This window comes from Tyto alba, unplaced genomic scaffold (assembly GCF_018691265.1).
Source record: "Tyto alba isolate M040663 unplaced genomic scaffold, T.alba_DEE_v4.0 Super-Scaffold_13, whole genome shotgun sequence".
NCBI classification, from domain to species: Eukaryota; Metazoa; Chordata; class Aves; order Strigiformes; family Tytonidae; genus Tyto; species Tyto alba.
The window spans coordinates 36,704,998-36,718,345 of NW_024881275.1; the positions used below are offsets into that span (position 1 = coordinate 36,704,998).

The 13,348-nt window shown below is 39.4% G+C and overlaps 1 protein-coding gene across 2 annotated transcripts in view; it reads right to left on the minus strand.

Moving 5' to 3' along the window:
- Positions 1–13,348, minus strand: part of FANCC (FA complementation group C) — an 85,986-nt gene that overhangs the window by 1,744 nt on the left and 70,894 nt on the right. For both annotated transcript variants that reach the window (XM_042788117.1, XM_042788118.1), the window contains 4 exons: positions 7,808–7,883; positions 6,924–7,005; positions 3,081–3,252; positions 466–666 (listed from right to left, as the gene is read on the minus strand). In XM_042788117.1, coding sequence (XP_042644051.1) covers positions 466–666; positions 3,081–3,252; positions 6,924–7,005; positions 7,808–7,883 — 531 coding nt within the window. The remainder of the gene's footprint in view (positions 1–465; positions 667–3,080; positions 3,253–6,923; positions 7,006–7,807; positions 7,884–13,348) is intronic.

A 13,348-nucleotide genomic window follows, 5' to 3' on the forward strand; every position in this document is an offset into this window, starting at 1 on the left:
TTTACTCTTCTTCAGCTTTTGTCACACCTTAAGTGACACTTTTGTCAGGTTTTCCTTCTTTTTATCTCTCAATTATCACACCACTTTCCCCTCTGGCTTTGCTAAAGCACCAAGCTTCTGCCTCATCAATGCTAAGGCTTAGTAACTGGCTAAAGAAATGTAATGAAAAACAGAGATAAGACAGTCCCATCATCTCTGCAGCAGCTGGATAATTAAGGGAGTGATTTATAGCTGGGAAAAGCAAAATGTTTGCACATGCTATCTACGCCAAATGTAAATGAACAACAGGTATGTAGCAGGTTAGGTATAGTTGCTGTAGTCATGATCTTCTTTAATTGTCTGTTATGTGTTTTCTTTATTAGGAGGTAGGAACTTAAATCCAAAACAGTAAAAAAAAAAAAAAAACAAACAAAACCAAAAAACACGAAGTTTTACTTAAACTGAAAAAAAGGAAGAAATACTTACTTGGTAAACAAATTCCTGGGCAAACATATGTCCATCAGAAGAAAAGAGCAAAATGTTGGTAAGAAGATATACCATAAGATGGGGGTTATAAAACTTCTCTATAGACATTACATTGAGTACAGCAGCCTTCAGATATTTGGCAGAACTGATTCTACACCTGAAGAGCCTCATTAGATGACTGCAGACCTCTTGAGCTTCTACCTGTGGGGAGCAATTTCAAAAGATGCAGGATCAGAGAAGAGTAAAGGTCATACCTATTGTATTTTTCCTTTGGATTTATTCACTAACAGGAAACTGAATTCTTGGCAGAAACTACCCAAACATTAAAGAGTTTGAATACGAGCAGCAGGGAGAACAGGGAAGGAAGGGCTGTACGCATTTCTCATACTGATTCACACACACACAGAGGTGGACAGAATGGATTTTTTAACTTACTTTGGTCTTGCAAATTAAGCAGGCAGGGCATTGAGCCAGGATTTGACCTTTTTTAATAATAAAAGGAAATGGAGAAAGTCCCTCAGCAGAACATGATCAGATTTTTGCATTGTGGGGAAAAGGAACAGAGCCTCCTCAAGGGCTCATTTCAATATTGCTGCTACAAATCAATTAAATCCTCATGCAACCTGACCTTGGCTGATAAAATGTTCTGGTAAGAATGCAGTTTCTTCCTTCTTCCTGTGTTGTTTGCAACTTACTTTTTTACCTTTTGAGTTAGCCAATAAAAGCTAATTTTTACTGGGAGTAGCGAACAGAAGATTTTGGCACCTACACAATGGAAAAAGAACTACAAGCAACTACTGCAAAAAAATCCTAACAATACTTCTGTTCACTATATTAAAAACAAACTGGTACAAAACCCCCAAATGAGTAAGTGTAGGAACAATGGAACAATATACCACTGCAGACCCAAAGGAAAAGGACAACCGTTTCTCAACCATATTCATTAGGACAATTTGTTTCAGTCATGTACCTGACCTTGCTTTTCTCATCTCTGCCCTATTAAAAATTTGATATAAAATAGTCTGAAAAATATGTTATTCTTAAATTATGTCCACCATTACCTGTGAGGCAACAAGTTATACCAGAACCTAAAGAAAGGAGACTGGAATTCTCCAAGATTCTTTATCACTCTCTGGATCCTATTCTTGATGTGCCTCCATCCCACGTGCAAGAGACTGAAGACTGATACTAGCAAGCTCTGCTCCATGAGCTCACATATGCTAGCAGGCATGTTCTTAGTGCCAAAGTTACTATGACCAACCTCCAAGTTTTGTTCCTCCCATGTTTTGGAGTCTAAAGGTATGAAAGGACTCCAACAAATGAATAAATATTGAGCAGAATATTCAGTGCTGTGCATGAGTGAAGTCTTGTGAACAAGAAGAGTAGCCTTTTTCATCTTTAAATCATTTTAATCCTATGTATTCCACTCTTGCTGATATATAAGCTGCTACCTAAAGTAGCAAGAAGACAAAATCTTAAGTCATGAGTGTACACCTTTTCCCCCAAAATATGCTGAATGAAGAGTCCTCCATCTTTTCACTGAGTCTGGCCTTTATTGCTTGCGTTTTGCTTTCCTTCCCAAAACTGCATCCTAAAACCAGCCTTGGTTTCTTGACATCACTGCAGCCCTAACCTAACTCTGCTCAGCCAGCATCCCACCCCTACTCCTAGACTATAAGAAATTAACGAGAAAAAAAAAAAAAAAAAAAAGTGACTGGGATGTACACTCCCATTTGTAGTTCCATCTGGGTGGCAGGACGGGAAGGGAAGGAAATAAAATCTTGCAGAACACACTGTTGTACATGGACCATTAGATGTAAAATGAAAGCATGATGTTTTACTAGCATGATGTACTGAGCTGCATTATTAAATCAAACAGAATCCATTTTCAAAGTAAGGAAAACTAGAGATGTTGCAGCCAAATTTTGAATCTGGGCTTTGTAGATAAGATTGCTTAGCCTAGTTCAAACTTGCATAATAGGTCTAAATTGAAGGCTTTACATGTATTTGTATGCATACACAGACATCTTCATGCAGTACAGTGTGTGAGGTTATATCACTGCTTCCTTCTGTTAGTAATCTAGCATATGGGAATATAATATACTTGTTACAATCTCATACATGCCAAAAATCAGTGAAGACACATAAAAGAAATCAGAATAGATAGGTAAGGACAGGATTCAGGGCTGTGTCTGGTAAGTATTTTTACTGCTTCGACTGCTGTTGTGATTTCTCTTGTGTTTCCTTCTCAGATGATGTCATAACACAGGAATGCCAAATTCTGCCACATAGTGATTTAAAAATTACCATTCCTAGTGTAGTTTTATGTGTGACTAAAAGCACTCAAGTTATCCAAAACAAAGCCAAGAAGATGCTAATCTATATAATGTACTTTAAAAAGAGGAAATTTTTTTTCTAAATGTCACCAAGAAAATCCACCAAAATTATCTTTCAACTTCACCACTGAAACACAATTCCCAGGAGACCTTGTGAAGACAATACCTTCTTTGGTGTAGACATTCAATTTTTCTGGTATGCAGTGGTTGTTTTACAGCAATAAGATATAAGCAGACTATTGACTGTTTATTGCTGCTTACTATCACTGCATTACTCACCATTGTTTGAGTCCTTTGTTGATTTTCATTCTGAGGACAGTAGTAAAACGCCAGCAGCCACAGCAAAGCATTTGGTTCTATATCAGCCTTCACTAATTGTTCTGCTGCAATATCCAGCCATTCTCCAAACCGAGCAACCAAAAACCAGATTTCAAAAAGGTCAGCAAGAGAACTGGAAAATAACAACAATACAATTAAGTATTTTTTGTTATTTAACATTTTTAAATGTCTTACGTTAACTGCAAAGGGTGGTGGCATGAAAATAAAAATCCTTAAACTACTCTTCAACAGATAATGCCCTACCTGCTAAGCATACAGCCATGTACTACTCTATTATCTGCAGTCACAATCAAATGAGACACACCCAGTACTACTAACAGATTAACTTCATCGGTAGAACAGACTATCCATAACACCAGTTTCTAATCAACAGTAACAAAATATTATGTATTAAAATATGCATAATAAAGGATTTTCAGAACTTTAAGTCATATCTCAAGTGTTGTATTCTAAAACACTCTTGCCTTATAATGTCTTCCAATTTCTCTGTTGCTTTCCAGGGTTATTTTCTGGTCTTTGGTAATTCATGAGGCATGTGTTTTTTTGGTAATTCATGACAAATTACATTTAGCTGGACTAAATATAAAGTTTTTAAGGATATTCATCTCCTGACTCTTAAAATTTGGCTCTTCTTTAATGTAAATTTTGAATGTATTTACAACTGTTTTACTGCAGCAAGAAAGGTGACAATATACCACAGCTCATCTCTACACTTTCTCACATGCACTCTTCTAAAGTTAAGACTAAATAAAAGAGAAGTAATAGGGAGATGCAAACTAATGGTAGACATCTCCAAAGCATAAAGTTGAACCAAGTGTGGAAGGATGGACAGTCAGGAGGACAATTGGAAGGAGATTAAGAACCAGAAACAATTATTACTATTAAGTTTGGCAAAAATTTGAAGAATTAGAGGGCTTTTTATGTTTTATTCCTGTGGACTCCATGTGCTGCTGTGCCAGCCCTCCCCCAAAACTCCAAGAGATCTCAGAAATTTCAGGAGTTGATGAAGTTGTCTGATACCATCACATCACCTGGGGTACGTGACAAAGTCATAGTTGGAATAGACTGCTTTAAGACTTTCTGAAGAGGTGGAAGGCACAATTTTATGCATGAAGGTGTGGTGTGTGCAGACAGTATTCTATGACTGATGTTGTCTACAGGTGTCCCAGAAATTACTGATCCTGTAAATGACACTTGCTAGATGCTACAGAATCTCAGGGCCTTAAAATCAGATTCCTAGGACACAAATCTACCACGTCATTACTTTGGGATAAGCATAATCACTGACATCAGACATAGGAGGTTGACATAGTCATAGAGAGAAAACAGAGTTCTGAGGTGATGGCTGTAAAAGTCACCACTGATGATATTCCATTGCTTTTGGAGGAGCAGCACCATGGCTCAGACTGCAGGGAACTAGAGATGTGTGACAAAATCTGAGACTAAAATTCCTTAGCCAAAGGAACAGGATCAGCACTGGTAAAGTCCTTGAAGATACTAGAATCTGGAAATGCAACATTAAAAACCTTTGAAAAAAGAAACAAATGTGATAGTGATCTAGGACAACAGCCCTCCCCTCAGCAAAATAACTTACTTATCTGACCATAATTCAGTGCTGTGACAATGTGAGTGGACAGGCTAGCGTTGAAACCCAGTGATTTACAATCAAAGATTAAATTTAATTAAATGTTAATTACTGAGACTAGATAACTATATTTAGTGTAATATTGACCATATTTACAACTGGAAGTGTTCATAGCTCAAAGGGTAAGTACAAGTCCTTAAACTTTAAGCATTAAACTAATTTTAACAGGTACTTAGCAGAATAGAATTTGATTCTTGCCTAGACAGCCCTTGCACCACTGCACTTATAACTCAACATAACTTTCCTGTACAGTCACAGAGACTGATTCGGGGTCACGTACTCTCCACTTCTGTCTCCACTGCTGTTTCTGCCCACTCTGTAGTGGCACCTATGTCAACTGCTCCACTGTTATCATCAAAAGTGCCCCTTTGTTTTTTCTGGGACTTTCCCCTGCATCAGTTGATTTCTGGTTTAAAATGTCACATAACATTTGCTGTTCACTGAGATGACTACATATAGTAATGAATAATGACACAGAAGCAATCTGTTGATTACAAGTATACAGAAAGCACCTTGCTGTAAGACTTACATGTGGTGTAAAATAAAACCACTGAAAAACAGGCTATACAGACAGAGAGCAATAACTATTAGAAGTAAGAAGATATGCTTTATAGCAGTATTTTTTGCTCCTCTGTTAATCTTATTAAGTAGAAAGGATGCAGAATCAGGAATAAAGCAATAAAAGAAAGTTTGATACAGTTTCCTCATGGATAGCAGTATTTAAAAACTTAAGCCAGATTCGTTTTCTTTGTAACTGAGAGGCATTTGGTAGAAAACATTATTGTTGCGTGAGTTCTAAAGGAAGAGGATATTCTGGCAAGTACAATACTATTCAAACCAGTGTACTATCAAAGCAAAGGGGGGAAAAAGACCATATAAGCCAAGAAAAGGCTAGGCAACAAAAGCAGAAGAGACATGCTTCTATTATTGTAACACATTATGATGGGTGATATTTATTTTATTTGTTTGTTCTAAGCTTGAGTTATGTGTTTCTTTAAGAAGCCAGGGTCAGCTACTGGTCACACTCCAAGGGCGGAAGGGTTTGACAGACTTCAGGGACGAACAGGCGAGACAAAACACTGAACTGCAGCTCATACAGAAAGTGAGAAGCTGCCAGGAGACAGCCTGGCCTCAGAGGGAACAGCAAAATGCTTTTTTCTGCCACTCAACAACAAAAATAAAAGCCTCCATGAGCCAACTGAAACCAAGCATGAATTCAAGTAGCTGTCTTCCAGGACACAGGGGGACAGCTGGATAGCTTGTTTTCCAGGTCTACCTGGCCTAGGCATTCTAAGTTTCTATTGAAATAGTTCAGGTTTTAAATCAAAATTAATTTGGTTTCTTTGAATTTAAAAGCTGTTCAAGATTTTTTTGAAAGATCAGTCTCAGAGCAGGTCTAAGCAGACTCATATTCCAGTTCTAGCCCAGTCAGGTCTCATCACACACCTGATAAGAAAGAATTACAGGGCTGAAACAGATACAGATGTATCCTTTTTCATTCTTTTCATATAATCCTAGAGCATCTACTACCAAAGCAGAATTCATGTAGATAACCACTATCATTCATTACAGAAACTATATGGACAAAAAAGGCTAAGGGCAACAGGTCAGAAACATGGGGGGTCAGCTCAGAGAGTAATATAACAACAACACTGCAGTCGAGCAATCACATCTATATGAAAAAAATCAAGAAGCTTGAAGTTTGAATGTTTTCACAAGCCTGAAGAAAGCAAATACAAGCTCCTTCATGAAACAGTACCGCTCATAACCGCTTTTTTCAATACTAGCTGCTTTTCTGGTTGAAAAGTTCCCTTGTTACTCAATCCAGAATCAGTTTTAAAAGTTTTGGAGGAGAAACTGGAGAATAGGTAAGTAAGAATTTGTGTTATACAGCTAGCTATTTGCTGAAATGAAGAGAACAAGATTTTGTTCACTCAGAAGCTTATCAGTCAGGTTTATAGGTGCTACAAAGTTCAGGTTCAGTAAGAAATTTAAGTCCTATTCTTTAAAAAAACCCCTCTATCTAGAGAATAATAAGAAAATTATGAAAAGTAACCAGTAAAGACTTCAAATGGCATGACTTTTCACAAAGTAACATATGCAAAGGACAAAAAGTTAGAAAATACAACACTACTTACGTAAAATTTGTATCTTCTACTAATGCTTTGAGCATACCAGAAATGTGTTTCAAGTGTTGAGACCAGTGTCTAGCTGGCAGTTCTGAGGAAGGATGAAAATAAAACTGTTAAAATTCTAGTCTGTTCAACTAGAACAGAACAGTGAAATTAACCATATTAAGCTAGCATTAGAATTTGTGCAACTTTATTGTTACCACAAAGCATTTAAAAAATAATTTTAATATTTAATGATTTTTAACAATACCTACTACTGTGTTTCTCAGAACAATTTATTGGCACAGCCATATGAGGAAGTACAGTTAAGAATATTCAAACTAGGCTGATGTACCCTTGTGTAAATGCTACCTCGATATTAATATATAATCAGTGGAGTAACATTCTCAGAGGCTCTTGTAGTAAGCTGAAATTATTGTTCATGAAAAGCTGTACCATATTGAACAGTGGTTTCTTGATCTATAAAAATGGGAAACCTGAAAAAAAATATTAGGTTTGCAACTTAAAATATCAGCAGAATTCAAGATTCAAACGGCAAGGCTCTTTCTTGCAATATACATACTAAAATGTTCATAATGACAATTACTAATATTATAAGATAATTAGTATTTTTACAATGTCAGTAACTTGTCTTCATTCCTACAAAATTATGCACTCTGTTATTCACTTCTGGTTTAGTGTTCTTTAAAGTTACATCTGTATTATTGTTACATAAAAATTAAATGTTCCTACAAAAAACACATTAAAAGAGTATTATTAAAATTGCGAAGCCAACACACCCTATTCGGGAAATAGCAAAACTGTGTCTTCATCCCTTCTAAAGTTATTTTAAGTCATATACAAATTGTGCAGGTTGGCTAATGCTGCAAATATTTCATGAAGGAACTTACCAGAAGGATGTCTGAGTAAAGCTGTTACAAGAGGCTGGTGATGGTAAGGGAAGTAGGCCTTCAGTGGATATTTATGCTGAGATACAAAATAATTATTTTAAGAGCTTTCTGGTCAGTTTTCAAAAGAAACCTACAGTGAACACTATCATCTAAGGTAGTAATTAACAATACAGACTGAAGCAAGAGAACAGAAAAACAACTCTACACTTAATTTTAGAATTTTGCATAAAGAAAGAAGGGGGATATTTAGGATGAGCTTGTCTAGAAAAATTATTATTTATGACTTTTCAAATACATGCATTAAAAAAGATTCAGAGTATGAAGAAAATTACATCTTAATATTCTTAGCCTTTTTCCCTGTAATCACAGAAGTCTTCACTCTTAATATGAAGAGGTTAAGAGACACTATTAGTTTAATTTCATTTTCCAGTGTAAACAGGTTCATGGACCATATTAAAGTAAGGACTAATAACATCTACAAAATCTGAGGGTGTGATGTAGATTATTGCTTTCTGTTCAAAAATGGAAACCTAAAATTCTTAGGACCTGATTGAGCACAAGGTAGGGTAGTCACAGATAAACTGACTTGTCCTCTATTTATCTGGGTACCTGCAATTTGTATGCGGTGAACACTGCTGCTTGTGTGAGACTAGCAGCAGCATACCTTTAATCTTTTTGTTCTGCAAACATCTACTGCAGGCACGTCTGAGGCACAGCCTGCATGTGCAAGTCAATATGAACTCCCTTTGAGGTGTACTGAAAACTGGCCAAATGGCCAGGCCCAGAACATGGTGATCCCTGACACAAAGTCTAGCTGGAGGCCGGTAACTAGGGGTGTCAATACTGGGTCCAGTCCTGTTCAACATCTTCATTAGTGATTTGGATGAAGGGTCAGAGAGTTCCCTCAGCAAGTTTGCTGATAACACAGAACTGGGAGTAGTGGCTGATAAGCCAGAGGGTCATGCTGAATCCAGAGGGACCTTGACAGGCTGCAGAAATGGGCTGACTGGAACTTCGTGAAACATAACAAGGAGTAAGTATAAACTCCTGCACCAGTACATGCTGGAAAGTAGTTTTGCAGAGAAGGACCTGGGGGTCCTGGTGGACACCAAGCCAAATGTGACCCAGCAACGTGCCTTTGCTGCAAAGGCAGCAAATGGTATCTTGAGCTGCATTAGGCAAAGGATTGCCAGCAGGTTGAGCGAGGTGGTCCTTCCCCTCTCCTCAGCACTGGTGAGCGGCCACTCCAGCAGCCAAACCTAGAGTACTATGTCCACTTCTAGGCTCCTTAGTAAAGACATACCAGAAAGAGTTCAACAAAGGGTCACAAGAATAATTAAGGGACTGCAGCATCTCTCCTATGAGGAAAGGCTGAGAGAGCCTGGAGAAGAGAAGGCTCAAGGGGGATCTTATCAATGTATAAAAATACCAGGAGGGAGGGCACAAAGAAGACGGAGCTAGGCTCTCTTCAGTGGTGTCCAGTAACAGGACCAGGGGCAATGGGCACAAGCTGAAACACAGGAGGTTCTGTCCGAATATCAGAAAACAGTTTGGTTTTTGGTTTTGTTGTTGTTTGTTTGGTTGGCTTTTTTGGTGTTGTTTTTTTTTCCCCTGTGAGGGTGACCAAGCACTGACACAGGTTGCCCAGAGGGGCTGTAGAATCTCAGTTCTTGAAGATACTCAAAAGCCGGCAGCTGGACATGGTCCTGGGTGTCCTGGATTCATCTCAGAGCTAACTTTTCTCTTTAGTAGCTATCATAGTGATGTGTTTTGGATTCAATATGAGATTTGGTATGAGAAGAATGTTGGTAATACACTGATGATTTTAGTTTTTGCTAAGAAATCAATGACTTGGGATTCAGTATCAGCAGGTTTGTCAGCAAGTTTGGCAACAAGACCAAGCTGTTTGGGTGCAGTTGACTTGCCGGAGGGACGGGATGCCATTCAGACAGACCTTGACAGGCGGGCCTGTGCAAACCTCATGAAGTTCAACAAGGCCAAGTGCAAGGTCCTGCACATGGATTGAGGCAATCCCAAACACAAATACATGCTGGGTGAGGAGTGGATTGAGAGCAGCCCTGCAGAGGACTTGAGGGGTGTTAGTGGGTGGAAAACTGACTATGAGCCAGCAATGTGCACTCACAGCCCAGAAAGCCAACTGGGCTGCATCAAGAGAAGCGTGGCCAGCAGGTTGAGGAAGGTGATTCTCCCCCTCTACTCTGCTTTCATGAGACCCCAACCTGGAGTACTATGTCCAGCTCTGGGGCCCCTAACATCAGAAGGACATGGACCTGCGTAAGCAGGTCCAGAGGAGGCCATGAAGATGATCAGGGGGCTGGAGCACCTCTCTTATGAGGACAGGCTGAGAGAGTTGGGGTTGTTCAGCCTGGAGAAGAGAAGGCTCTGGGGAGACCTTATAGAGGCCTTATAGTACATAAAGGGGGCTACAGGAAAGATGTGGAGGGACTCTTTATTGAGGAATGTAGTGATAGGATGAGGGGTAACAGTTTTGAACTAAGACAGTGTCTATTTAGATTAGATATAAAGAAGAAATTCTTCCCTGTGATGGTGGTGAGATACTGGAAGAGGTTGCCCAGAGAAGTTGTGGCTGCCCCCTCTCTGGAAGTGTTCAAGACCAGGCTGGATGAGGCTTTGAGCAACCTGGTCTATTGGAAGGTGTCCCTGCCCGTGGCAGGGGGTTGGAACTAGACAATCTTTAAGGTCACTTCCAACCCAAACCATGCTATGATTCTGTGATTCAATTTCTCATGTCCTGATAGTGCGCAGGTATGTAAGAAGTTGGGAAGATGCATAACTAGAGCAATGGACAGCACAGAGGCAAATCCATGTGGATGGCTGAATTATGGCATGATATTGCTGCTCGGGTAGAGAACATGGTTGTGGAAGTAAGTCATGTAGATGCCCATGTACCCGAGTCAGGCCACTGAAGAACACCAAAACAACCAACAGGTGGATCAAGCTGCTAAGATTAAGGTGGCTTGAATGGATCTGGACTGTCAAGATAAGGGTGAAAAATTTATGGCTCACTGGGTCCGTGACTCCACAGGCCATCAAGGAAGGGACGCAACATACAGATGGGCTTGTGATCGAGGTGTGGATTTAACCAGGGACATTATTACACAGGTTATCCATGACTGTGAAACACGTGCTGTGATCAAGCAATCTAAACAGTTAAAACCTCTGAAGTATGGAGGATGATGAATAAAATATAAATATGGGGAGGCATGGCAAATTGATTATATCACACTCTCACAAACCCGGTATGTCAAATGCTATGTGCTCACAATGGTGGAACCAGCCACTGGATGGCTGAAAATGTATCCTGTGCCCCATGCCACTGCCTAGAACACTTTCCTGAGCTTTAATAAGCAAGTCTTGTGGCAACATGACGCCCCAGAAAGAACTGAGTCAGATAATGAGACTCATTTCCAAATAATTTCATAGATACTTGGGCCAAAGAATATGGCATTGAGTGGGTATATCACATCCTCTATCATGCACCAGCCTCTGGTAAAATCAAACAATACAGTGGATTTCTAAAACTAACACCAAGAGTAAGAGTAGTGGAACTTTGTTGAAAGCTGTGGAACTTTCAAACGCTGGGACACACATTTGGCAAAAGCCACCTGGTTAGTCAACGCTAGGAGATGTGCCAATCAAGCTGGCCCTGCCCAGTCAAGCCTTCTACATACTGCAGATACGGATAAAGTCCCTGTAGTGCACATTAAAAATATGCTGGGAAAGACAGTCTGGGTTATTCCTGCCTCAGGTAAAGGTAAACCCATTCATGGGATTGCTTGTGCCCAAGGACCTGGGTGCACTTGGTGAATGATGCAGAAGGATGGGGAATTCCGATGTGTGCCTCAAGGGGATTTGATTTTCAGTGAAAAAAAAAAACAATGAATCGAAATGTATGATGTTAATTGCTCAACAACCCTGTCATTGAATATCATCGCTATGGCTGATATATATTATACTAATGGCATCATATTAAGAATCACCCAGCTTAATGAAAAAGAAACTGATAAAGTCAGGACTAGTTTTAGCAACTGGAACCCAACAACTTCTTTGATTTCAACATCTTCAACCCCCAGACCATGAGCACGAGACCAGAAACAAGCTCCAAATGTAGCATACAAGAGAGACTACATGCCATCCTCCTGTTGCAATCCAGTGACACCCACTTCACTGAATGAGCCAACTCTGCCTCATCCTTCCTGCCTTGAAAGACTGTCATGACAGATGGAACCGAAAGTTATGGACTAAATGAACTCACTACACATTTTGTAGGGATGAGCCAAAGACTAAGGGAATGATATCTGTGTGCATATACTAAAAAACAGGAAAAATTATTATGATTAATTAGAATGTATTGGAAAACATGGAACCTGAGCATAACATAAGTGGTACGGAATGAGGGGCGGGTACTATCTTGGTTTTGGCTGGGATAGAGCTAATTTTTCTTCTTAGCTGCTAGAACGGTGCTGTGTTTTGGATTTATTGTAAGTTTTGGAATGAGATAAATGTTGATAATATACTGATGTTTTTAGTTGTTGCTAAGAAATCAAGGACTTTTCAATTTGCCATGTCCTGCTAGCTTGCAGGCACACAAGAAGCTGGCTGGGAGCATAGCCAGAGCAACAGACCCAAACTGGCCAATGGAATATTTCATATCATAGAACAACATGCCCAGTATATAGATGAGGGTTAGCGGGGAAGTGCTCTGGCTCTTCCAGGATTGTTGTTTTGGGATTTTCTTTCCTCTGGGATCACTACCCTGAAACTATCTGGGCACTGGTTGGTGGGTGGCGAGGAATCTCAGTGTACATTGCTCATTTGTATTTTCTATTATTGCTATTATTTTATTTTATTTCAAATAGTGTTTCTATCTCAACCTATGAGTCTTCCTACCCTTCCCCCTCCAACTCTCCCTAAACCCCTGGGGCACAGGGAGGGTGAGCAAGCGGCTACAAGGTGTTTGGTTGCTGACCAGGTTTAAACCATGACACTGGGCAACTGGTTCTAGGTGGCCCTTCTTGAGCTGGGGAGTTGGACACGATGACCTCCAGAGGTCCCTTCCAACCTCAACCACTCTATGATTCTGTTATTTCAGTCTTCAAGTCTCCATACCAATGACCTTAGAACTCTTCTGTTCCCATTCTTCAGGAATAAGAGACTATTTAGCAAGTAGATCATCTCTTGAAACACAGACTGGGAATACAGACTCTATAAAATGTGATAAACTTCTAAATCCAATGAAGACCGTATTTAGTAACTCATTTCTTTGGGGATATACATGCATGCATCTTATAAATAAATAGAATGACACATTCTCTCTCTGCTCAGTTTTTTTGTTCTGTAAACAATGGTTAGCTGAAATTACAGCACACTGATATATACAGTATTCTTAGACAATCTGTGTATCACTGGTATGGTAAGACTCTAATAGTCTACTCGTCAAGTGGAATTAGGTTAATTAAAAATTAATAATCCTTATACTAATGTATGCATGTAGCCAAT